Raw genomic sequence first — 25,750 nt, 5'->3', positions numbered from 1 at the left:
TATTTGGATGGTGGATCGTTCTCAGCTTGCAGTGACAATGGTGGGGTTGTGACATGTTAGTGTGTGTTGTGCTGGTATGAGTGATCAGACACAGAGGGGCGGCTGGAGTTTTGCTGGAGACAATGAGTATAAAAACAAGGAAGTGGTTTTAATGTTATGACTGATCTGTGTAATTTAAATTATGATGAAAACATGTCATAATATGTTTAGAGCAGTGGTTTGCAATCAACCATGGTGGTACTGCTAGGGGGGCATTGCCAGTCATTTTTATTTTTAAAGTGCATTATAACCTACAGACACTTAAACAAACAAATAATATTACATATGACAAACGTTAATATTCTCTGCAAAAATAAAACATCACAAATATACCCAAATATTTAGGTTGAGCTGAGTGACAGATCTGACAAAATGCATGACCATCGTAGCTAGCTAGATATGTTTATGTTTTCAATGCAAATCAATGGAACGATTTCTGTTTTAGATTGTATAGAATTCATCCATCAGGGATACAACGCTGGTGTTTATTATGTTGCATTATTATGCAATCAAGTGAAACTTGATAGGCTACACTGATTGTGTTATATTAGCTTGCATTTGAAACAATCAGGCTGATTAAATATTCCTGTGGGCTGTGAAAGCTTTTGTGGTTGGTTGTGTGGGTTGTGAGTTGCAAAAGGTTTAAGGTCTGAATTCCTGGATTAGGATAAATACTTATAGAAGACTGAACAACTGCATGCATCATAAAAAAAAGAGAGATTTAGTCCAATTATGAGCCTGTAAACAAGCAGTTTATGGTAATTAGCGATTTGCATAAGAGCCATTATATGTAACATTACCTCATTCTTCTCAACTGACCCAGGAGGTCCACCGTCCCTCCCAGGTGCTAGAATGGGATGGGACAAGTTAGGCCCTCCTGAGCTGTTCATTCTCTCTTCTTGTGTGTGTGACCTGAAGGTACAATAGAAGCACAGGAAACATCGCTCAACACAAAACGATGTTTACCTCGTCAGCATTTTCAAAACTTTTTTCTATGTCCTTTAACGAGACATGTAATGTCACAAACAATTGTAGAGGTGGCTGTAGAGCTACGCTCAGGAGAAGGGCAGCGCCTGTAGCTCTTGGGTACCAAATCAACATTCCATGATGCCCTGCCCTGCACAAACTAGAAAAGCTAGTAGAGCCAGGCTTTATTTAAGTAGATGTAACAGGATTAGTGGGATTTAGCTTGGCAAAATGTTCAGTTTCACCGCTTAGACTGATGTCTCTGACCAGAGTGTGCACTCACTGATTGCTCTGAGTCACACACAGTTTACAGTTACATGCAATAAATACAATATGCAGTTCAGGATGGGGCCCAGCTGACATACTGTTTGGTCACAAAATCAGCCAAGATTAAATAATTAAGGACCTATCAGAATCAGTGAAAATCCAGACAATAAAACACAGAAAATGTGACTTTAAATGTTAAATAAGAACATTGTACTCAGGAATGTGACACTATATTGAAAAACAAGTGTCCTATCTTGTGTTAAAGGAATGTTTGAGAGCTCAACACCGTGATTCTTCATAATATCTACCTGTCTTAAGGTCACGTTTTAAAGTTAGGGCTATTAAAAGCTTGTTTCCCCATTACTGTTATTTAGTTATGTTTGACAATACTGACAGTCGTCATTGTCATTGAAGCTACCAAAACTATAGGAGTCTGTTTAATTTGACCGTGCAAGAACATAAACAGCCAATATTATCAGTTGGAATTTTCAGGCTCCTCAAAGGGCTCATATCCTACATTTTTCTTGTATTTTATTTTTCCCCTCAAGGCTTACCTATAACATTTGTGTGGTTTTATGCAACAAAAAAAATGTCATAATTCATTTTTGCATACATTTTCCTATCTTTCTTTTTAATTAAACAGGTTGTTTTTGTTACTGTGCCTTTATGACTTATATATGTAAATGATCTCTGTTCTGATTGGCTGCCCTGTATTGTGCCTCATTCCAATAGCAATAGGAAACACTCCTTAGAAAGTTATTTTTAACGGCTTGTTTTTGCAGCTTACTTTCCATTTACACACTGCATGGACTGAAGAGTAAATTTACATTTTACACCTCTATAAAATTTACATACTACTTCAAACTCTTTATTTCATATTGAGGGAAATTCAGTTTTCCATAATACGGGCCCTTTAAGGTTAGGTTTTTTAGAAGTGCTGTGTGTTCTACTTGTGAATTTTGACAGTCATAATATAAATGACATAATTTGAGTCTGTTATAATTTTTGATCGTACCAAATCCAAATCAACCATTATTATTAATTATCTGAATTTTTAGGTACATCTAAAAAAATAAAATAAATAAGCTGGGATATTAGATACAAGACTAATAGTTCTCCACAGTTGGTGCTGACAGTATAACCCACAGTGCACTACCAACAACAGCAACATCAAGCTCGTTGTTACTCAACCAGCAACCACAAAGGCACTGTACCTCTCTGGTGATTCTGTGAAGATGTTATTGTCCAATACACTGCGACTGGCGTTCGAGCCGAAGTTTGCAAACGAGTGCGACATTGCTGCAGCCTTTCCGCCAACCTCAGCGCTCTTCTTCTCTTTCCCCGCCAGGCCGTGAGACAGGCCATCCAGCGCAGGGTTGAGCGAGCGTGACATGTATGTATCGGCTGACTGCGGGCGTCTGAGGGGTGAGGCTGGACATGGAGACAGTTTGGTAAGGAGTGGTGTAAGCAGGTCGGCGTGACCCGTGCGCGGTGGCTTCACAAGCCGGTCCACGTGAATGTTGAGGGTCTTTTGCTCAAAGGCGCATGCAAAAACAGAGGGCGAGAGGTTCTGGAGCCAGGACAGCAGGCTCAGGTCCAGCTCGTCACAGCCATTGCCGCACAGCACATCCACAGCCAGCAGCACCTCACCCTCACCGATCTCCTCGCCTGTGGCCTTGCTCTGACAGAACTCTACGCAGCACTCGTACAGGATGCCCTTGATGAGGAGCTGGAAGAGGCGGTCACCGCTGGCCTTAAAGCCTGCTTCACTCAGTTTGCGGTCAGCTGGGATGAACTCTGCCACCATGGCGCAGGCCTCCTCGAAGCAATGCACTCGGGCCGTGCTCGGGTTCCACTCCTTGAACTCGGCGTGGTGGGTGAGCCGAGGGAGGGTGAGCAGCAGGCACAGCTTGCTGTAGTCTTCTTTTGAGGGGCTGTACTCCTCCAGAGCATGCAGGGACTTCACCGCCTCTTGCATGGTCAGCTCCAGCTGAGGAAGAGAGAGAGATTAAATGACATCTTGTCTTTCAATCAGAGCAGCCCATGTTAAATCCTTTCTTTGAGTTTATTAATTACAGGCACTGGGAGCTAGCCAACATCATTAATGCTACACTGTAAATTGATTAAATGATTAAAGTTGTGGTTCTCAAACTGGTCCTCAGTGTCTCCCAGATGGTCCACACTTTCACTCTATAACCCTGTGTTGGACTGTCTAGGCCCCTTAAGAATCTAGAATCAATGGGCTAAAGCAACAAATTGGTGAAATTAACCAAATAATGGAAGCTTATATTTTACCAGTTGGCACTTTGGAAACTTAAGTTCCAGTCCTAGCCTTCCCTAAGCAAAACCTGACTTGGCGGTTTCCTCACCTAAACCATATATGTTCATGCTAAGGCTTGGCAATATGACAATATATAAAATTATTGTGACAAATTATATCACAATACAATACAATATGCTTTTCTGAACATACTGTGCATATAGTCAGTACTTATAGAACACTGACCAACTGCCTGATTCATTATAAAGAGAGCAAAATTAGTCCCGTTTAACTGGATTTAGTGCAACATAGTATAAAATATGATGTGTTTTTTTAAACGTAGCATTATCATTTTTTTCTCTGTTCCAACAGATGTCTGAAAAAATAAACATCATGACATATCATGTATCAGAAAAATCTCGCCCATCTCTGTTTCATCCTCTGCCAAAGTACTGTTAAACTTTCATACATGCCTTTTAAATCTCCTTACAACCACGATGTTAACTCAGTAGTTACGCTATTATATTTTTTAAAAATTGTATTAAACTTTTCTACATGGGACATCTGTGAACTGAGAATGGTATTAATGAGATTAAACCTGAAGTTTGCACATTTCACTCAGCCCCCTCCAAAAAAGACAAGATAAATGCACTGTAGATCTACTGGAAGGTGCCACACATTCAGGAAGAAATCAACAGGAGAACCACATTTTACAGTAAATCACCAAAGGTCTGCCCATTTAAGAAACCTGTCTGCTGATGTAGCATCTAACAACATACAGCACATTCCTAGTTTACTGTAGCTTTGTTTTTTGCTGTGCCACTATAGCATGTATGAAGCTTAGTTTAGTGGGGCATGAAGATTGATTAGTGGGGCACTGACCAAATAAATTTCCCCTGAAACCGAGCCTGCTCTGAAGCCATCCTGTCAAGTCTGCTGCACCAACTACACTATATGGACAAAAGTACTGGGACACCTCTTAATTATTGAGCTTAGTTGTTTCGGCCACACCCATTGCTAAAAGTTGGATAAAATTAAGCACATAGCCTTGCAGCCTTGATAGACAAACACTGGCAGTACAATGGGTCGTACTGAAGAGCTCAGTGATTTTAAACATGGCACTGTCATAGGGTGCCACATTCGCCACAAGTCAGTTTGTGAAATTTCTGTCCTGCTAGATCCGCCCCGGTCAACTGTAAGTGCTATTATTGTGTAATGGAAGCACTTAGGAGCAACACCAGCTTAGCCACAAAGCGGAAGACCACAAAAACTCAGAGTGGGGCTGCCGAGTGCTGAAGCACACAGTGCCTATCCTCTGTTTAATCACTCACTAATGAGTTCCAAATTGCCTCTTGAAGCAACAACAGCAAAAGAACTGCATGTTAGGAGCTTCACAAAATGGGTTTTCATGGCCAAACAGTTGTGCACAAGCATAAGATCGAAATGCATAATGCTAAGCGTTGGGGAGAGTGGTGTAAATCACACCGCCACTGAACTCTGGAGCAGTGGAAACGTATTCTGTGGAGTGTCACCTTAGGAGAACGTTACCTGCCTGACTGCATTGTACCAAGTATAAAGTTTGGTGGAGGAGGGATAATGCTATTGGGTTGTTTTTTCAGGGGTTGGCCTAGACCCTTTATATCCAGTAAAGGGAAATCTTAAAGCCTCAGCAAACCAAGACATTCTGGACAACTGACTGCTTCTAGGCTCTTTTCTGTTCCAGCATGTCCCCAAGGTCCATAAAGGCATGGCTGAGTAAGTTTGGTGTGGAAGGATTTGACTGGCCCACAAAGAGCCCTGACCTTAACCCAATCGAACACTTTTAGGATGAACTAGAACGGAGATTGCCAGGCCCTCTCGTCCAACATCAGCGTCTGACCTCACAAATGCTTTTCTGGATAAATGGGCAAAAATTCCCACAGAAACATTCCAAAATCGTGTAGAAAGCTTCCTAAAAGAGTGGAAGCTGTTATAGCTGCAAAGTGGGGACCAGCTCTATATTAATGCCTATGGATTTAGAATGGCATGTCAAAAGCTCCTGTAGGTGTAATGTGTTGGTGTCCCAATACTTTGTTCATACAGTGTATGTCTGTACAGATAACAGAAAAATAGCCTATTGATTACGCTTGACTTGAACATCACAAATTATTTAGGCATACTGGGATGCCCTGCACTTTGTAGAAATGTACAATATGCATTTCTAAGAAGAAGCTATAAAATATGCAGGCATACTTGTCATGAAGGGCCCCTTTCAGATGTGTGCCCTATGCAACTTGCGTAGTTTGTGTATAGGAAGAATCTGTCCAGGCAAACTACCTAATTCATCATACACAATATGACATACTGTTGTGTAATGTATAAAAATGGACAAGGGTGGGAGGGTGAAGGCCAGCATGAGCTTCCTCCAAGACCTGTGAAGCACCACCACGTCTTTTCAAACTGACATTAACAATGTCAGTGGACAGCTCAAAGCGCTTGGAGAAGAATGCAAACAACCAGTTACATTACATCAGCTAACAGATGCCGGCGTTAGCTAGCGTCACTCTCAGTGATGGAGGGCCATCCAGAAAACGCAAGGCCAATTATGCTCCTCTGGACTCTTGACCACTGATGGATGTAGCTTCTATGATCTGATAGCAACATTAGCCTCACAGAACCAGAGAAATATATAGAATGTCATTCACTGAACTTGTCTTGGCTGATGGACTACAATTGGGAAAAAGTATTTCAACAAATCTTCACATTACAAAGAAATGCCCATATTTCCTTTCACGCTGTATACTTGCACAGAATGTCTAGTCAGGACTGCACATTCATGTCAGATCACAGTCTTAAGGCTTTTCACATCTGACTCCTCAAGCACATAAGCTGCTGCAGTGAGATTATTCCCCCTGACACATGCAGAAACTCACATTTTGAGGATCCTCGGTTGCAGACATAGCATTATTCACACAAAGAGCTTCCAGAAACTTCTGTTTGAGAATGATGTAACGAAACCTTTTGAGGGAAAAAAAACAGAATATCAGAATAACCAATAAGACCACCGAGCAATGAACCAGAGAATGGTGCAGAGGCACTCGGACTGGAACCTCTTGTGCACCAGTGCATAGACTAAATGAATCTCCTTCACCTCTTTCTGTCAAATTTGTCCATGCACTCCAATGGCTGAATGAACTGAAGAACTTCCTCCCATTGGCCATCTAATATCAGTTGTCTTGGAGAGAAAAAAATAATAAATTAGCAAATTAGAGCACAAACACTGTAAAAATCAATCATACTTGTCTAGGCACTCAATCACTAAAAGTATAATAAAAAATCTCAACAAATGTGTGGGCCAGAAAACATTTTGCTATAACCCAAACTGGCCATTGTTTGCTTCAAATACACCAAAATGTCAACACCAAAATATAGGCAGCTGTAGCTGGTATGAGTGGATCAGACACAGCAGTGTCTCTGCTGGACTAAGAATAGTCCACCAATCAAAAATATTCAGCCAACAGCATCCTTTGGGCAGCATCTTGGAGGTCCTGACCAATGAAGAACAGGGGGCTAACAAAGTATACAGAGAAGCAAATGAACTACATTCTGTTATTGTAGATATACAAGGTGCCCCTATACGGTAAGTGTAGCTGATAAGGACAAAAAATGTACATACAAGGAGGTGTTACGTGCTCAATGAGCATATATACACACATACATTAGCTACAGAAAACTTAAACCTCTTTAAATGTCCCCAGGGTCTAGGTAGACACCTACCACAGATCCTTTGCTGCAGTTTCATTCATTCCTGGGATCAATTTCTGAGCTGCTGAGCAAAGTGTTTATATAGGTTGAACTGCAGCAGAAATACAACTAGTGTGTTTGGTGACTGGTGTCCCAGAGATTGTTGTTGGGGGAGGGATAATAATTTCACAGGCTAGACAGGACTGTGCTGTGGGCCTGACCTGTGGGCCTTGTGTTTGAATTATGGGGTCTACGTGGCATCTCCGAAGTTAACAGGCAGGTTATAGAGAAGATAAATCAGGCATCAAAGCATTTTCTTTGCATTAGCGAACCATCAGAAACAATCTCAATAAGATTTAGAGAAATAGGTGCTGGCAACAGTGCTAACAGCATGAAACCCACCTGAGGAAGAGCATATCGTCTGAGTAGAGGCCATTAATGATGCCACTCTCCTTCTCCAGGGCTAACATGCTGATGTGGAGCTTTCGGGAGTTGAGGAAATCCAGGATGAGTTTGAGGATTTCTACCTCCTTGATGTTAATTGTCTCCTCTGCAGTCATGTTTTTCCAATTCCTACAGAACTGCATAAGACGTCACATAAAATTAACACATGGCATACATACATACACACATATACATATATATATACACACATATACATATATATACACACATATACATATATATACACACATATACATATATATATATACACACATATACATATATATACACACATATACATATATACACACATATACATATATATATATATATATATATACATATACATATATATATATATATATATATATATATATACATACACACACACACACACACACACACACACACACACACACACACACACACATATATGAAAATATACCCAGTCTTCACTAACAAGCTTACTGAAACTTGCATCTTCATTATACTCTACGAGCTTTCCTTTTGAGATAAGCAAACAGTCTCTTCTTTCCGTTGACTTGTTCTGATTTTTGTCACTTCTTATTCAGGGTGAATTAACTGGACAGGCGACAACATTTTAGAGGATTCTTCCAGTAGCATATTGGAAAGTGTAAAAAGAAATTATAAACACTAAGAGGTCGGCTATAAACTGGCTACCACTCAGACTACATGGCCTATACCCGAAAAACACCCAAAACAAGCAGAACTCTGCTAAACTGGACTGTCTTGACTTAACATATGCACCTCAAATTCCCATATAGCCAGGTTTCCTGACCTCAATTATAACGGCACAGTAGGCTGTACAACAAAACAAGGCACCTGTTTTGGCCTGTATGGGATGCAGAATTTTTCAAACAATCCAACGTAACACTGTCCTCCTTGATAAGGACCTTTGTTAGCTTTAGTAGTCGTAAAATAGCTCTAGGCACGTTATAGTTTATCCTATTTACTCGTTGTTTACATATCGTATTTACTCGCCAGTCTGTACTAACTAGAGGAATCCATGCCTCTATAAGATGTACCATGTCCTTTCATCCTCCGTAGTGGCAACAATCTTGACAAGAAAGACATCAAAACAAAGGAAACTATTAACTCAGCTGCAGAAATGGGAAACTTCTTTCACAGCAGCTAGCAGCTTGCACCGTTTTGAACACACTCTACGCAGGCAGCTGCAGCAGACCCCAGGCATCAGGTTTCTTAAAGCCTGCAGAGCATCTTGTGGGCAGTGTCACAGTCCTATTTTCTGTAGCCGGGCAGTAAAAGCGGAGATACGAGCCGCTTCCCAAACAGAAACACAAAGAGAAACCTGCTATGATTCACCATGACGTTAGCTAACTTTCACTGTGCACAGTCTGCACCCCAGCTAGTCTGTTTAATGCTGGCGGCTTAGCTCATACTGTCTGACTCCGGCTAGCTTTAACAGCATGTTTACTATCCATCATCAGTCGTGTTTCAGTTGAGCTATCATTAAAAAAAAACCTTACCTGTAGAAAAAAACAACGTTGATTTAATCCTCCGCGTGCGCCGCAGCCTGTATTTATGCGAGCTCAGCGTTCTCCTGCAGCGTTGCGAGCGCGTTCACCGTGGCAACGCCCCACCCACCCAGTGTCGCGCGCACCAGCTGCTAGTGATGGGGAAGTTCGATTCAGGTAAGCGAATCGATTCCTTCGATTCAGTTCTGTTCAATTAGGTTCAGTTTTACGCATGCAACTCGGTTTACGCCAAGTATCGTCACCAAGCAGCTTTACACGAACGAGACTGAAGTTGGCTTCTTATTTGTTATTAAGGGAATGTGATATTGCAAAATTTCTCATAATTCAGCCTTTAGAGACCTGCAAATGTAGGGTGATCAGTTCATAGCAAATAAGCACTGCTTGGCTATTCGCTTTTCTCTTATTTACTTACTGTATTTTACGTAGTTATAAAATACGTCATAAATAATCTGAAATATAAATGTATTTGTTTTCTTTTTCATTTACATAGGACTTTGATTCTCAGTGTTAAAGGGAAATCCTGCCAGTTTTTCAAAAATTCTAAATAATTCAGTCCTTGAGACTGAATTATTGAACCATTTTACAGAATTTCACATCACATTTCAACGTGAAATGGTTCGCTGTAGAGAAACTACAGACTGATTTGTGGTGGTGATAGGAACCAGGGGACACGATATCTACAAGACAAATATAGCCACTTTATTTACTATTCAGAACCACCAGTGAACCTACTCGTCTTCTGAGTTTTATGTGTAATGTTTATGATGATAAATAAGTTTTATTTTAAAAAATAAGTTTAATTTTTTGGGGAGTATTATTTTGCCTTATAACGCCCTGTATGTACCCCTGCACTATGAATGGATTAAAATACATTTTAAGCCAAAACTTTATTACAAAATATAATTAAACAATGTGTCAGACATCAGGTTGCGTGTATCTAACCATTTCATGTAATAACTTTTAGTGGAGGAGCTTTCAGAGGCACTAAACTCTTCAGACGTCTGGTTCCTATCACCTACACTGTGGACAATTCCAACTTGGCGAGTTTCTCTAGAATAGAGCATTTAATATCAAACCACTCTGAATGACTTTATTTAAATTTCCATTTAATTATTTAGAATTTTTGAAAAATCCCCTTTAAGAAGGCCACATGTCAGAATGCTGCACCATTTAAGGTGGAATGGGAAATAAGAAGCAAACTTAAGCCTCGTTGTGCACAAATCCAAACTGAGTGGCAGAAAGCTCCTGAGACTCAGTGTGAAAACTGAGAGGAATCAGGGCCCTCATGCATAAACTGTACTTTAATTTATTGTACATTCTTGGCCCCATATAATGGGAACCTGAATCTCCCTTGCTTTTTAAATTTTTTTTGGCCTACAGTGGTTTAGCCCCGCCCCCTTCATGAAGTTCTAAAGAGTGTTTCAGCTCTGAGTGCTTTTTTGATGAGAGGTAATACAGGACATCCAATCAGAACAGAGCTCATTTATTACATAACAGTCTTGAAGGTACAGTAACAAAAACAGCATGATTAATTCTAAGGGATAAAGAGAGGTTGGAAAATGGTCTCGTAAAAAATAATTATTTCCATTCTTGGTACAGAAAACCACACAAATGCTGTAAGTAGACCTCAAGGGAAAAATGAAAAGTTAATATGCTGAGATGTTATGTTACTGTGAAAATTATATTTAAGTCATGAATCTATAAGATGGACATAAGTATTGTATGGATGCTTTTTTGTATATAAAAAGTATAAAAAGTAAACTTACGATATTATGCTGTCTGATAGGGAAAAACAAATTCATGGAAAGGTCATTGTTTAGCCGCCCTCGCTCAGGAATCAGCGAGCTTCTGTTGCAAATCGGTTGATACATGCTCCTTGGATCCATGGTATTCAGGGGGTCCCATGTTGGCCGGCTACTCCACCATTGGCTGGCTGCTAGGTTAACTAATTAGCCATAGCAGCACTAATGCTAGCTTCAATGGCAACAAAATGTTGACAAATGGAGGACCATACTTATTACTTAGCACAAGGGAGGGTGAATTCTCATTGTCTAAGAAGTGAAAACATGAAAGCTACCGTAGGTTCTACTACACACTTGTATTTGATTGGTTGCAATCTGCTACCTCACTACTAGATACCACTAAATCTTAGACACTGCACCTTTCAGAGTTTTCTTGTCTTTTCCAGCTAGAATTAAAATCAACTGGCATTTTTCTACATGCAACAAAGCATGGCTGTCTGGAAGCATTTACACTTCCTTTAATTTGCCACTCATTTGTAATTGCGTTGGTTTTCATGACATCCCAAAAACAATACAGGTATGGATTGTTTGGACTGCGGAGTGAATGGTATGTTTTGGACATTTACCAGTGTTTCCATACTACTTCATACTCTTTTATTTAAAAAATCCAGTTTTCCATGATTGGGATCTTGCAGAATCGTGTTTTGGAGCAAAACATTTACCACAAAGCATTTGAGACCATGCGAAATTTTATTCAATGCAATATAAAGCAAACATGGTATGCTACTTCAACAAGTTAGCTATGACAGCAGTGTCTTTAAGAAAGGAACAAAAATGAGGCTTCCTTACAATGGGCTGATGAGCTCACACTGCACACTGTACAATATTAAACCGTGCTCATTTACAAATACGTAGCCAGTTCTTGGCTTGAAACAGCCAATTTAAGTCACTACAACGACCTTTTAAAAAAGTTTTTTTGTCCCCCAGATGCTGTTTATAACAGGCCTGTACAGTTTTCCCTTCAGAAACACAACATTTCAGCAATCCAACATTGTAAATAAATGGAGCACAGCTGTGTGTGTTTGTTGATGATTGTGGAAAGGAAAATCTGGAACATGCTAAGGGACTCAAAGAGAGCCTGGATATAGAATGGGCTTTAATTAAACTGAAAGAAGGCATGTGTTCATGTCAAACACAGTAAGCCTCGACCCGTAACTAGCCACATTCTGCCTTATGACCCAATGAGCACGATGCTACTACATGTTTACCACTGAAATAACAGCCACAAACATCAGGCAGTAGAATATGGAATATCTGTGGTAGGGGTTTCTGACATCCCAAGCCAAAATACAAGTTAATTATGAACAAGAGCATTAATCCTCAGTCTAAACCATGCAGTAAGAATAAAAATGTCATTTGGCACATTGCTTTTTGAGATTTCGGCTTGATTTGTGACAGCGAAGGAGAATACTGTCTTAATCTGTCTCGATCGTACATGGAAAAATTCATTCTGGAAATCGTAATGTCTGTTGCAGAATCAACAAATCATTCACCAAGCACAAACGAGAAAACTAAGATGGGAATGACTGGTACAATGACTTCTCAGTATCGATTCAGTTCATCTGCTGAAGCTGACATGGAAATATCACTGATACATAATTCAATATAGCATTATCAAATATTAGCTAGCTTGATTTTCACAACCTACAATCACGTAATAATGCAAGAGGAGTTTGGTCTTCTAAACCACCATCCTATCGTTAATGACACATTGATTTAAACAGATCATGGTTTTGAATTTAAAACAATTCCTCTGGTCTGTCAAATAACTGGAAATAATAATAATAATAATAATAATAATAAAATTTCAATGATAAACACGTATTTGCACTGGAAGAATTCACAATCCTGCTGTGAACCAAAGCCATTTAAGCAGAATAAGTAGTTTAAAACGCAAGAGATGGGGGTGATTCTCTATGCAAGCAAAAATATTAGACATATTACCACACTGATTTGGTATAATGCACAGATACAGCATTGCTTGCCCAGAGGAGTCCCCCCCTAGTAGAACAGGGTCTAACAAAACCATTTCAATGGTAACTGTCTCTCATTAAGCAGCCTTACAATCACTTCAGTACACTACTAAAAATAAAAAAAAAACCTCAAATGAAAAGAAATAAAACACTTCCAACATAAGGCCACATGTCAACATATGTATATGCAAAAGTTTTCTTTATACAGACGAATGACATTCAGTGCTTCAGTGTACCAAATAAGAGCCATACTACTTCATTTCATCATTAACCACTGTTTTGGCACATACAAAATAACCACACACGCACTCACCCACCCAACTTGCTTTAAAAGAACTCCAATGAGACAGTCAGGTTATAAATACAGATGTGAGAGCCGCTGACAAGCCCATAGTGTTGTACATTCCAGTTGTGCATAAATATTCTTTTAGCAAAATTGTGTTTCCTGGTTGGATTCAGTGGAGACCGTGGGTAGTGGTCCATGAAGAAGAAGCGCAAACCTCATATGTGTGTTGTCCAGATTTGAGTGTCTAAGTACAGAGAACGATTGGAAGGAGCCACTGAACAGTACTAGGACTTGTTGGGTGCTACTTTTTTCGGGGTTGCCGGCTTCTTCGTCTGCCATAGGTGGCTGTGGATGGTTATGGCGTCTACGCTGGCAGACATGGTCTTGGCTGGGATTTGGCTGAACTGCTTCCGGTCTGAGTTGTACTTGTACAAGCCATCGATCATCTTGCGCGAGATGTTCTTGGGCCCGATGCCTGTGAGCTTGGTGATCTCCTCAGTATCGGGGCAGTACGTGTAGAGAGAGCGGAACTGGCAGCCCGAGTCACGGAACAGGATCAGGAAATTGTTCGCCTCTGATTTTTCCATCTCCTACAAGAAAACGAAACAAATACACATTAAAAATCAATTTTTATCTTGTTAGCTCATGTCGCATCACATCATTTAAATAATACGAACATGTACTTACTTCTGCTCGTCTTTAAAAAAAAAATCTTCTGATTTTGATTACATTAATGTGCATCAGAGGGCGGGAAAAAATATTAACTAATAATATCAATAAGGTTAAAATGTTTTTATCACAGTCATTCTCCATCACTTACTTTCACAGAGTTGCTATTTAGTGACTATGCTCAAAACTACTTTAAGTAACGTTCTTACCTCCAGGATTTTGTTCTTCTGTCCCTCATTGACCTTCCCAGCCAAACAACAGTGAGCCAGGGCATTCTGAATAATATGCTTATTCGACTTGGCACTGGGCTCTTTGTACAATTTAGGACCTACAAAAAAAGACATCATCTTAACTTGTTGGTTAAATGTGTTTAGAAAGCTACACAACATAAGTAGTTAAAGGGCCAAAATTTCCTTACATTTTTTAAAATAAAGACTTTAACATTGTGAAATTTTACATACCAACCACAGACCATATAGTCTATATGCAGAAATTTAGCTATTAAAAACAGGCCACTTTGAATTCATTGTTTTACATACTTACATACATACACAGTCGTACACTCTTAAAAAAAGGATTATGCTTTAAGGGTTCTTTAGTAAAGAAAATGGTTCTATATAGAACCATGAACACTCAAAGAACCCTTTGCATAATTAAAGGGTTCTCTGCATCATGAAAGGGTACTTCAGATTATGGAGAATGTGGTGTAGATGGTTCTACATAAATCCTTTTTGAAAATGATTCTATATAGCACCCAAAAGGGTTCTTCTATTGTTATGATGTCAAGCTTGTAACAATAGAAGAACCCTTTTTTTGCTACATAGAACTCTTTTCAAAAAGGTTCTATATAGAACCATCTATACCATTTTTCATCAATCTCAAGAACCCTTTCGTGAAGCCTTTAATCTTGCAAAGGGATCTTTGAAAGTTTATGGTTCCAATAGAACCATTTTCTTTACTAAAGAACCCTTGAAGCACCAACTTTTTTAAGAGTGTATGCAAAAGTTTGAACAGCTCTGGTCAAATGATATGATTTGCTGATAAGTTCAAATAATTTAACAACAGGGAACTTAAATATGACATTTTTAATGCATAATTTCTGTTTATTTACTTTATTTGCCATAACCTTTGCACAGGGCACATTTTATGCTTTATTTGGTTTTCCAATATGTTAAATTCAGCAAACAAACAGTAATTACAAATATGCAGTAAATACATATATCTTCCCATTCTGCCTATGGCAGCTTAGCTCCGCCCATTTATGCCGATGTTATAAGCAGCGTTTAAGCCTGAACTGCTTTTTGAATGATGTACAATACAAGGCAGCTGATCAGAGCTCAGCCTTAAAGGCGCAAAACAGGCAGTTTAACTCTAAGGGATACAAAGAGGTTGAAATATGGTCACATAAAAATGAATTCTGACTGTTTTTGGTGTATAAACCCCCCCATACACATTATAAGTCGACCTCAGGGAAAAATGAAACTCAAACCAAGCAAATTTTGTGTTCTAACCTGTGTACTCAGTGTTGGAAGTCACAGAGGAGGTGGTAGACCCATTTTCCCAATCTTTCTCTCCGTTGTGGCTCCCAGATCGAGAAGGAGACAGGAAGCCATCAGCTGAGTCAGGCCTACAGGAAAATATGTTACATGCAACTTAATAATGTGGTCAATCAGGCAATCAAACACAGCATTATTATCCCAGTTGATGAGGCAGCATTCCACTCCAGCACGCTGCTAGTGCTCTCATGCAGTTTCAGGCAGTGAAGTCTCAACTTTTTAATGTGCAAAAATGTCTTAATCACAGTCCTTCTAAAAAGCTTTGAGTGGCTGTATACAATAAAAGAAACTAACAATCTGTACTGCTACGTCTGCTTATCCTTGTGACTGTCACCATCACATCTGCTGCATATGCATGTGACAGGAGACTCTGTTATTTATGAGGCTTTGGGTGAAGAATATTCAGTGTACGGTAAGTGGGACAAGCATGACTGTGGGAGGTTAGTGGCATGACTGTGGTTCCTTCTTTCTGCTGTATCATTATGCAAATGACATAATGAAAACTCGCACAAAAGCAGCTGTGGTATGGGACGCATCTGGATGGGCACCATTTTAGCAGGAACAGACAGACCTTGTCTGTGTCCATTGCTGAGCAGGGAGGGAAGGGGAAGGTGAAGTGATATTTCCAACTCAGAGAAGTGACTTATCCAACTGACCTTCTCCTTCTTAATCGAGGAGAGCTCAAGAAGTAGTATAGGCTGCCCGACGCTAAGCTATTGCTTCTGAGGAGCCCAAAAAAGATTCAAAAGAACACAGGAATTCACAGAATAAGGAATGCTAGGTTAGTAATAGAGAGATATTATGCGAAATATGGTGCAAATTCAGATCCACTGGTTCTTACAGTTGCTGAAAGTGCAAAACAAGTGACCTCTTTCCACAGAACACAAAAATAAAATAAAAGTAACAACTTTTTAAGTTTAGTTTAAGTATAGTTTACTGTGCTTCTTACCTTGGGGTTCTTTTCTCTGAGCTGACACTTTCATTGTCACCCAGATTTAGGGAGGCCAAAGAGAGACTGGACACTGAAAAAACACGAGGTCGTGAACCTGGATGCAAAACACAAGAATGCCACAAGACATACAGTTACACAAGGCAATGACCACCCGCTTTACTTTGAACTACCCTCTTTTTATAAAGCTCACTGTCTTGCCTTTTTGTATTTGGGTTTGGTATCTTAAAATACATAATGGTTAACAGACACTGAATGTCGTCAAGTTATAGTATAGCTGTCCAAATGCTTGCTTCTTTAGTTTTGTACTAGATATAAACTTGCTTATGTGGTTTCAGACAATGTATGTACTATTGTTATCTATAAAAGTGATTTTGCGTAGGTAGCGGTACTTTCAGACAGCTTCAAGCTTGAATCTAATCAATATATCTAATTTTTCTCATTGTGAGAAGTGAGAATATTATAAGACAATTCCAACTAATAGTAAATGTTATAGAGGTAATTTTATCCAAAAAATTAGTGTCTTACTCTATTGGCCGATAATTTTGCTTATTTCAAGAAATAATAAAAAAATAATGTTACTTGTTTCAAGAAACAGTGCTTGAAGCAAGCACAGTTACTTGCCAGTGACACCTAATGAGATAAAATTACTTAACAAGTTTAAGTTAAGGCTGAATTTAAACAAGTAAAAAACATCTACAAATAGGTTGAATAATCTAATAACATTGTTCCATCAATCTTCCCAAAGCTGGACTATGTAAGATTGAAAGACGTAGCATTACTGAGTCAGGGAGAAAAAAAACATACTAAAATATGGTGTGCACGTGCTGCTGTGAGTCGGCCTGTAAAGCCTGAAATAATAATTTAAAGTCAGAGGCAATGGGTCAGATTACTTAATGTGGTAAAAAACCAATTGAACTCAAATAAATACTTTGAATGAACAAATGTTTCATTCATGCAATTACACATTTCCACCACAGAGGTCTCCAAATCCCCAAATAACCAAAACTTATATATTGTAGCTTTAATGAGAAATATTAGATATGCTGACTAGTAATAAGACATTTTTATTTGCATTTGTCAGTTCTGTTGCTTCTGTGTGAATAAACATTAATGGAGAAGAAGTTTGGAAGAATTTAGTAAGATTGAAGAGTTAGTCAGACTGTTAGAGAGTGCTGAGAGTTAAATCAAAGCATGAGGTAGCAAAGACGTAGTAAATTCAGGATGCCTGTTAGGAAGCAGTGAGCAGGAGAGCTAAAGGCCGAGGGTGGCACAAAGCAGGCAGCGGCTGGGTCGTGCCGGATGAAGGGCTTTCGCCCCTTTACCTGCTGTGGCCCTGACTGGGGTCTTGGGGGAGTCCATCACGTCCCTGTGAATGGACTTGGGCCTTGGCTTCCTCTGCTTAGCCCCTGCAGGCCGAGTTTTCACCAGCATGTCCATGTCCTCCATGAGTTTGAGCTGCTTCCTCCTCAGGTACTCCTGCTTGATGAACTCCCGCCTGGCTTTCTCCTCCTCCTTCTTCAGCCGATCCTCCTCTGCCTTCAACCTGGGAGGAACCAGATATCACAGGCACTTTAGTGTGGAATAAATTAGCTTGTTAGCAGGTTGGTTGTTTACCTAACAAACATTTTAGTTAACAAACAATTAAGCAGCTAAGATAAAATATATAAAGGAGAACTTTTTTGACAATAGGAATGCAGTGATTTGAATGCTGGCGGGGGGCATCACCTGGCTTCCTCCTTCTTCTGCTCCAGCTCAGCCTCAAGCTGCTGTTTCCTCTGCTGGCTCTCCCGCTCTCTCCTCAGCCTTTTCTCTAACAGCGCAGCTCGCTTCATGGCCATGCTGTCCTCCCCCTTCATGTCATCCTGTTAATTAAAGGACACAATGAAAACAAACACAAAGACTGAGGAGCTCATTTAGCATCTCATATATCCATTACTGTTAGAAATGCTTGCTTAATTAAATATTTCATCTAGCCTTTGCAAGACACTAGAACATAACTTGGAGAGTACTGCCACTCTTTGAGTATATGACCAACTCCATCAGTTGTCTATTGGTAATGAACACAAACAAGTCTGTAATTAACATTATTATATAACTACAATTACATGTGTCCCTTTTCTTTAGTACCTAGAAATCAGTGTCTTACAAGACTAGACTGTAGGTTCAGATTATGGAGCGCATTGTGGTCTATGAAAACATTGTGAGAATCATAAAACCTGCTATTTTTGTTGTAATTTTCAATACATAAAAATGGCATCTCTAAAGTTATCTAACTGTTGATGCTTTTATATAGACACATGAACCATGTTAGAATGGCATCTATGGGAATTGTGATGGCAGTAATCTTCCTGGTGTTGTTGAGATGTGAACTGAACCAGAAATAGTCGCTGTACTGCTCAATGTCTGGGCAAAATACTCACATCACTATGTAAATGATTTATTAGCCCCAGTTTTCTGACCTAGATCAAACAGCAGCATGGTCTACCCAGCTAAAAAGAGCATAACACGTCTGTCCTAAGCCAACCCCTTTCTGCAATACATATCTCTCTATTAAACACTTCTGCAGGTGATTATCTTAATGAATGAATATGGAACGTACAGTAAAAAAAAAAAATGCATATTTTGTTAAGAATATTATAAAACAGAAATGGTTCAATACCACTTTTTTCTTATAAGATAATGACAGCAATGCAGATACCAATACCAGTTTTGAAATTTCGAGTATCAGTTGATACTGATACCTAAGCTTTAAAGGGCCCATATCATATATTTCCTTTATAAATACACCCAGACACATACTCTTTGTCCTGAGATCCCTTATCACACTTGGTTTAATGTACCAAAAATAATCAAAATTTAATTTTGATAATAATGTTACTTTATTCCTACCTCTCTTTATTTGTTAGAATTAACCAGGCTGTTTTTGGTACTGTGTCTTTAAGACTGCTTTATGTAAATAATTCCAGATGTCTGATTGGCTTTGAGTTATTCAAAAACTAGAGTGGACTGAAACACTCTGTATCACTTCAAGGTGAATGGGCAAAGCGAATCTGCTGACCAGGTGGATATATTTAAATGCTTTGTTTTTTTTGTGACATCACAAAAAACAACGGACTGCATGGTTTGGGGAGCAAATGCTACGTTTTGTAGCTTTAACAATGTTACATACTACATCAAACTCTTTAATTAAAAAAAAAAGTTTGGATCTAAAATCTCTAAGACCTAGAAGTTGAATATCATGCTAAAACTCTACTACCAACACAGGAAGAAATACATAGCTAACAATATTGCATTACACAATGTGAGTATGTGCTATTTCGGGCTAGATTTGTTACAGTATTGACTGATGGAGGCGCACCATAGGCGGGGCTAGTGGACGTGCAGGCCTGGCTACTGGGCTGCTATGCTAAAGGTTAAATCGAGGCTAAATGCTATAATTACGCTGAGAGTCTGGCAGTTCCTTCTGCTCTCTCAATAACATTAACTCATACTGTAAGTGACCACACAGTAGCAGAAGAGTGATTACTGAAAGAGCTCAGTCTTTCAGAAAATGTCGTCTCACGCTGCCGACATGGTGTTAAGTTCTGTCTACTGGCGTGCATGCACAGAGCAGGAATTGCTTCATGGTATCGGGTATATGTATCAGTATCCCAATCAATACCAATACAGTAGAGGTATCGGTGCGACACTACTTTTTCCCTCCGATATAGAATTTTCTGTTGATATTGACCCAGTAGCCTTATCCATAGTTACAATGTGCCAGCTCTACTATAAGACAGTAAAAGCTGTACCATATTTTCTTGTCTAAACAGTATTATAACACAGCATACGTGAGTATATGCATACCTTAAAGAAGAATCCGCAGCACATCTTCTGGTCATCATCCAGGTTCTCTCCTGTTGTCTGTGCTTCCCCTTTCTCTTCTACCTCCTGCCCATCAAGAGGTTTCAGGACAGACAGCGGCACCTCAATTAAGTTCTTGCTGCTCTGACTAACGGAATCAACTGGCTTCTCGGTAGGCGTGACTATGACAGTTTCTTTTACTGCTTGCGATAGCACCTCTGAAACACTAGATTCCACTGTGGGCTTAATTTCTCCTTCTGGCTTTTTCTCTTCCTCCTCCTCTCCATTCTCCTTCACGTTAACTTGTCCATCCTTCACCTCCTCTGACTCCTTGTCAGTTGAATCTACAACAAGTGTTTCAGTTTCAGCCTGTTGTATGTCTTTGGTTGGTGAAGTGAGTTCGCCAATGGAGCCCTCAGGGGCTTGCATATTGTCCTTATCTGTGGTTTCAGCAGCCAGTGTGGGTTTTTTGTTATCCCCAAGGTATGCGAAGGAGCTGGTCACAGACTGAGATGGGGAAAACCTACGCAGTCGAGGTATGCTATCTACAGACTGGGGAACGGTCAAGACTCTGTTGAATGGGGTGATCTTCAGCTCATTAGGCCTGGGCGTCCGTGGAGTTTTGGAGTGGAAAGAGGCTGACTTCCTCTTGAGGTTGGTGGGGGAGCGATGGGTGGTGCGAGGGGAGTCAGCAGGTGAAGGAGAACCAGAGGAGCGAGCCCCGCTCCCTCTCAGGTCCTGCACCTGTTTTTTGGGAGAAGGCTGTGGTGGAGATACGACCCAGGCCTGCTGCTCCCGCATCTGCATGATGACCTCCTGCTGCTGGGCCAGCCGCTGCATCTCTGCCTGCAAGAAGCTGAGTGAAGCATTCAGCTTCTCAATGGAGCGCGTGTACTCCAGAAGGTCTGCCTCGGATGCACCCTCATCACCCTTGACTGGAGATTTTGTAGGCTGTGGTTTATCAGCTGGTGTCTTACCATCCTCTGCGACTGCAGTGTCCTCGTGGATTGGTGAGGCGCCATCACTTTTCCTCTTGACCACCGTGAGGAAGGCGTTGCGTCCCATCTTCTGCCTGTGGCGCGTAAAGGCAGCTTCCACTTTCTTCTTCTGGGCCTCGATGGCACGTCGCTTCTCTTCCAATCTCATGCGCAGCTGCACCATTTCTGCAGCCATGGCTTGGGCCGGATCTTTCGGTGGCTGGTGGGCAGGGCTCACTTCTGGAGAGGGGGCCCAGGACACTGAGTGGGGAATGTTGAGGTCAGAACTGTCTGGTGTGGTCACCTGAGAGCTGCCACCCTTGGCCTCCACATTGGGATTGAGCTTCTTCAGCTTCTGCTCAGCAAAGCTGGTCATCTTAACCCCAGGCGTGGGGGTGCCCGCTATGGGGGACTTGGTGCTGACACTGCTGGGGCATGGGCTGGTGGAGTCCTGGCTGCGACAAGCTCTTGCCTCAAAGTCCTGATCTGTATCTAACTCCATACTCATTGTGCAGTCCCTCAGGGACGAATCCTCATCCAGTGTCTCCTGGATGTCTTCTGTTCTCACATGAATGCCAGTGTCCACCTCTGTCGATGTGCTCAAAGCCCCTTTCGTCTCCGAAACCGAGTCTAGGTCTCCTTCCTTGTCTTGGGTTTTGGAGGTCAGCTCGCCCTTGCTTTGCAGATGAAGGAAGAATCCTTCACTCTCTGCCTGAGCCTCCGTGCTCTGCTGCTGCTTCTCTGAGTTGTGGATGATTTCCAGGGCCTCTTCAATGCTAGGTGGTGCTGTGCCATTTACACGGCCATGCTGGTCTCCTGCAAGGCTGTCTGGACAGCCCTCTTCCTCAATGCCTATGTTCTGGCAGTCGACAGGTTGGAAGGACAGGTTTCGCTTCATTCCCTTGGCTAGTTTGAACCCAAAGCCCTCAGTGCTTACAGACCTGGTCATTCCCCGGCTAAGTGGCGCAGGAGTATGGCTGTTGTCCTCTTTATCGAAAGGGATGTCGAAGGACACTCCCTGAGCAGCTGACCTAAATACAGAAGAAGAAGCTAGGTATAGTAAGCACACATTTCTAATATTTTGTTGAGATTTCTGATACATATATAGAGATCAAATTAAGTGTCCTAGGTGTTCTCATGCTCACCTCTTCTCCTTGGGCCAAGTACCCATAAAGCTGTCCACAAATGACATGGAAGTTGATCGCTTGATCTGACCTGGAAAGCACAAAAACAGTATGTTTTGCAAATACAAAAAAAAGCAACGTATCTAGGCAGTAAGTTTTTAAAAACACTAACATACGAATAAAAAGAAATAAACAGGAAAAGTCAGGAACCAAACCTGTGTTCTTCTAACTGTAGTCTTCTAACCAAAATATTAATAACTTTAAAAAAATTTGAACCTTTCACTGTATTTAATTTGTATTTCTTCTAATGTTATACTGAATAAGTATACACACTGTTATATATACACCTATTCCTAAGATAAATAGTTTTAAACAGTTTTCTTGCATCCCTAAGACTCTTGCACAGTACTGTACAAACTCTTATAAGCAGACAAAGAAAATAAAAAAAAAAACCAGTAAATTACTTAATAAATATATGAGAATTTTACCCTAATTCATGTATAAATGAAAATATAGAATTATCTTTGTCGTCTTACCTGAGTTTGATGTCTGTGGCTGTGGCCGCAGTGGGAGACTAAAAATGTAGGAGAACAGATTAGTAACACGTTGAAGCATATGTTAGCAAAAAACAGGGTGGAAACAGAGGTGGAAAATAACTGTGTAGTGACAAATTACGAATACTTAAATAACCGTTAAACAATACTGATTAAAAAAGGGATTGTGTTTTATTGTATTGTACTTGTATTCCAAGATATTATAAGGCTGAGAGATCTTGCAGTGTAAAATTATCCAGGTTAAAAGGAGTTTCTAAGTTGCTATACCTTGGCCTGTCTGGACTGGGAGGTCTTTCCATGAAGCTTCTCTTTGTGACTTTTGAGATGGGCACAGATGGCACGTTCTTCAATGATGGAGTCGGTGCTGAAGGACACAGAGATAAAGGTGAGTCCATGCACTCAAAGGTCAGCAGGTGATTATTTAGGTAAAAAAAAAACATAATTTAAACATCTAGTCTTATTCCATTATTAGTTTACCTTCAGGGGCCAAAACCTGAGGCTGCACAAAAGATGGCTTCACCACTTCAAACCACCAGAAGAGCTCAGCCATAAATACAAGGTAGTTGTTCTGTTGAAGAAAAAGAGAGCGATAACATCAGTATTCCATAAGGATGTCACATAACAGAGGACTGTATGATAATTTTTATATTTCTGTGGATTAGTGCAATATTCATTTTGTTCCACAAGATGTCTCTGCACTCCTCAAGCTTTAAATAGAGCTAGTTGAATCCTGTCAATCTGGAGCAGCAGTATTCCCCAATTCTGCTCCTACAGCACCCCCGATTATTAGCCGCTCACAGTTAGAGAGGGGGCAGCACTAAATTGTGCAATGCAGGGATGCTCCAGGACTGGAACTGAGAAACAGTTATACACAAACATAACTGAACTACTTGATCAACAGACATTTGATGATAAGATCACACATTCTCTCAAACCCATGCACACATACTCACAAAATATTGCCAGTTATGTGTTGGCTGCAGCTATTACATATAACCTTGAATACCCAGAGGCTTTAGGACACTGAAAAATGCTTCGGTCATGCAGACTGGCTCAGTGTGTAAAATTCACCTTTCAGCAATATTCAAACATAAAGGCACGGGCAATTAGTCAACAGAGCTCCCAAAAGATGTTGCCTCAGGATTTTTAAAGACTTCCTTTGTTGCAATATGTTTCAAGGCTATATGCGTTTCACTGAAACATAAAAAAAGCAGTGCACCAATCAATCACAAACGTTTGTGGTCGATTTCTTTTTCTTTACAGAAAAATGATCTGACGGCTGATTTTTGTTAGTCATATTCACACTGTGGGTTAAATGAATAGATGAAACACATTAGCACAAAGGGACGGGTGTTTCATGTTGGGGGTGCTGAGGTTTTAAGCACTATGTAAGTGACTTGAGCGATGACATCATGCAAAATGATTTAATTTTTTATTAGATTTTTTTCTTCAATTTTTTTTTGCATCAAACAAAGTGTTATACTGTACTATAATGAGGTGAGAGATGACAATATACAGGTATAACTGACACATCAGATAACTGGCTCACATCCTCTCTCTGCTCTCTCATTCTAGACTAACTTTATGCAAATTAGCCAAGATGTGACCAATCAGATGGATGTGGATGTGTCACAGTAACCAACTGTGTCGCGCCCACAGTCACACACTGAGATTCAACATTGAAACGCACTCTGAGTGAGAGATAAAGAGGTTGATAAAAAGTTAATTATTATGATAAGTGACTATTTTTAGGTTTAAAAAAACAACATTATGCCATTAGCTCAAAACTGGCATATAATTCTGCCTAGATTTTCTCTCTTTGCACCTTAACCTGCATGTGTTAAGTGAACCCCTCAAAGTGGCCAACAGTTTTTAGGCTTACTGTAATGAAAATATGGCATTCAGTCAAACAGCATAGGGTTACTGCAGATTTTAAGCAAGCACATATGGGTCTTTCCCACACTCAAATTATTATGTTCAGAATGTTTAATTATTATTACTATTTTTAACAGTTACAATCCTGAAATCAGGGGTGACACAGCCCCCTCAGCACCCCCACGTCCAGTGTCCCTGCTAGGACATTTCCAGCACTTTGTATTTATCAAAATTGCAATATAAATAACATTGTTTGCTTATTATCAAGCCAAACTGGCATTTTAAATTCTTAAACGGACAATCAGTTGCCTACTTGAATAACATGAAATCAATAAAATGCTGCGTTATATGAAAGAGGGAACTGGCTTCTCAGGACAGTGAGTAACCATTAGGTACAAGTGTAGCAGCAGCATTCAAATACAGTGCAAATGCACTGACCTGGCTAATGTTATTTACGTCATAAATTTGCAACATAATTGGACAAAATGAAAACAATTCATTGGTTGATTGCGAACATGGCTGATTCCAACTGTTCATCCCTGCTGCTTTGTTATAGAGGTTTGCATTCCCACATGATGTGAGTTGTTTTCTTGCAGGCTACAGAAACAGCAGAGACCTAAGACAGTCAGATCCAGGCGGCCACAGCTGTGAAAAGTGCTCTAAATAAAGGTGAACACCTGACATTAAAGCCAAGTAAAGGCAATTCTGACCTGGGGCAGTCATTTTCAATTGTGACTAACGCAGATGGAAACCAGTTATATAGGTCTGCGGGTGGTAGCGGGACAAATGGTGCAGATATTCTGTGGAAGAGGGATGAAATCTTACAGGAGCAGACAAGAGCAGTCGCCACGCAGATCTCTATTTTGTTATCTTTCAATCACAGATATGCAAGCTGGGGTAAAGCTACTACCAAAATAAAAAAT

The 25,750-nt window shown here is 40.2% G+C and overlaps 2 protein-coding genes across 4 annotated transcripts in view; both read right to left on the bottom strand.

The window, feature by feature from the left end:
• Nucleotides 1–9,287, bottom strand: part of wdr47b (WD repeat domain 47b) — a 16,080-nt gene extending 6,793 nt beyond the window's left edge. The window contains exons 1-6 of the mRNA XM_036586644.1: nucleotides 9,208–9,287; nucleotides 7,658–7,836; nucleotides 6,663–6,746; nucleotides 6,445–6,529; nucleotides 2,487–3,262; nucleotides 840–951 (exon numbers count right to left, since the gene is read on the bottom strand). Of these exons, the coding sequence (XP_036442537.1) occupies nucleotides 840–951; nucleotides 2,487–3,262; nucleotides 6,445–6,529; nucleotides 6,663–6,746; nucleotides 7,658–7,815 (1,215 nt within the window). The 5' untranslated portion in view covers nucleotides 7,816–7,836; nucleotides 9,208–9,287. The remainder of the gene's footprint in view (nucleotides 1–839; nucleotides 952–2,486; nucleotides 3,263–6,444; nucleotides 6,530–6,662; nucleotides 6,747–7,657; nucleotides 7,837–9,207) is intronic.
• Nucleotides 9,288–11,689: 2,402 nt separating this feature from the next.
• camsap2a (calmodulin regulated spectrin-associated protein family, member 2a) overlaps nucleotides 11,690–25,750 on the bottom strand; it is a 69,810-nt gene continuing 55,749 nt past the window's right edge. For 2 of the 3 annotated variants that reach the window (XM_036586747.1, XM_036586749.1), the window contains 11 exons: nucleotides 23,430–23,520; nucleotides 23,220–23,316; nucleotides 22,935–22,972; nucleotides 22,420–22,489; nucleotides 20,301–22,305; nucleotides 18,180–18,316; nucleotides 17,777–17,997; nucleotides 16,452–16,548; nucleotides 15,458–15,573; nucleotides 14,156–14,274; nucleotides 11,690–13,867 (listed from right to left, as the gene is read on the bottom strand). In XM_036586747.1, the coding sequence (XP_036442640.1) occupies nucleotides 13,562–13,867; nucleotides 14,156–14,274; nucleotides 15,458–15,573; nucleotides 16,452–16,548; nucleotides 17,777–17,997; nucleotides 18,180–18,316; nucleotides 20,301–22,305; nucleotides 22,420–22,489; nucleotides 22,935–22,972; nucleotides 23,220–23,316; nucleotides 23,430–23,520 (3,297 nt within the window). In that variant the 3' untranslated portion in view covers nucleotides 11,690–13,561. The remainder of the gene's footprint in view (nucleotides 13,868–14,155; nucleotides 14,275–15,457; nucleotides 15,574–16,451; nucleotides 16,549–17,776; nucleotides 17,998–18,179; nucleotides 18,317–20,300; nucleotides 22,306–22,419; nucleotides 22,490–22,934; nucleotides 22,973–23,219; nucleotides 23,317–23,429; nucleotides 23,521–25,750) is intronic. The other variant, XM_036586750.1, reaches the window with a different exon arrangement.

This window comes from Colossoma macropomum, unplaced genomic scaffold, assembly GCF_904425465.1.
Source record: "Colossoma macropomum unplaced genomic scaffold, Colossoma_macropomum, whole genome shotgun sequence".
Lineage (NCBI taxonomy): Eukaryota > Metazoa > Chordata > Actinopteri > Characiformes > Serrasalmidae > Colossoma > Colossoma macropomum.
This window is presented reverse-complemented; position numbering and strand designations above follow the sequence as displayed.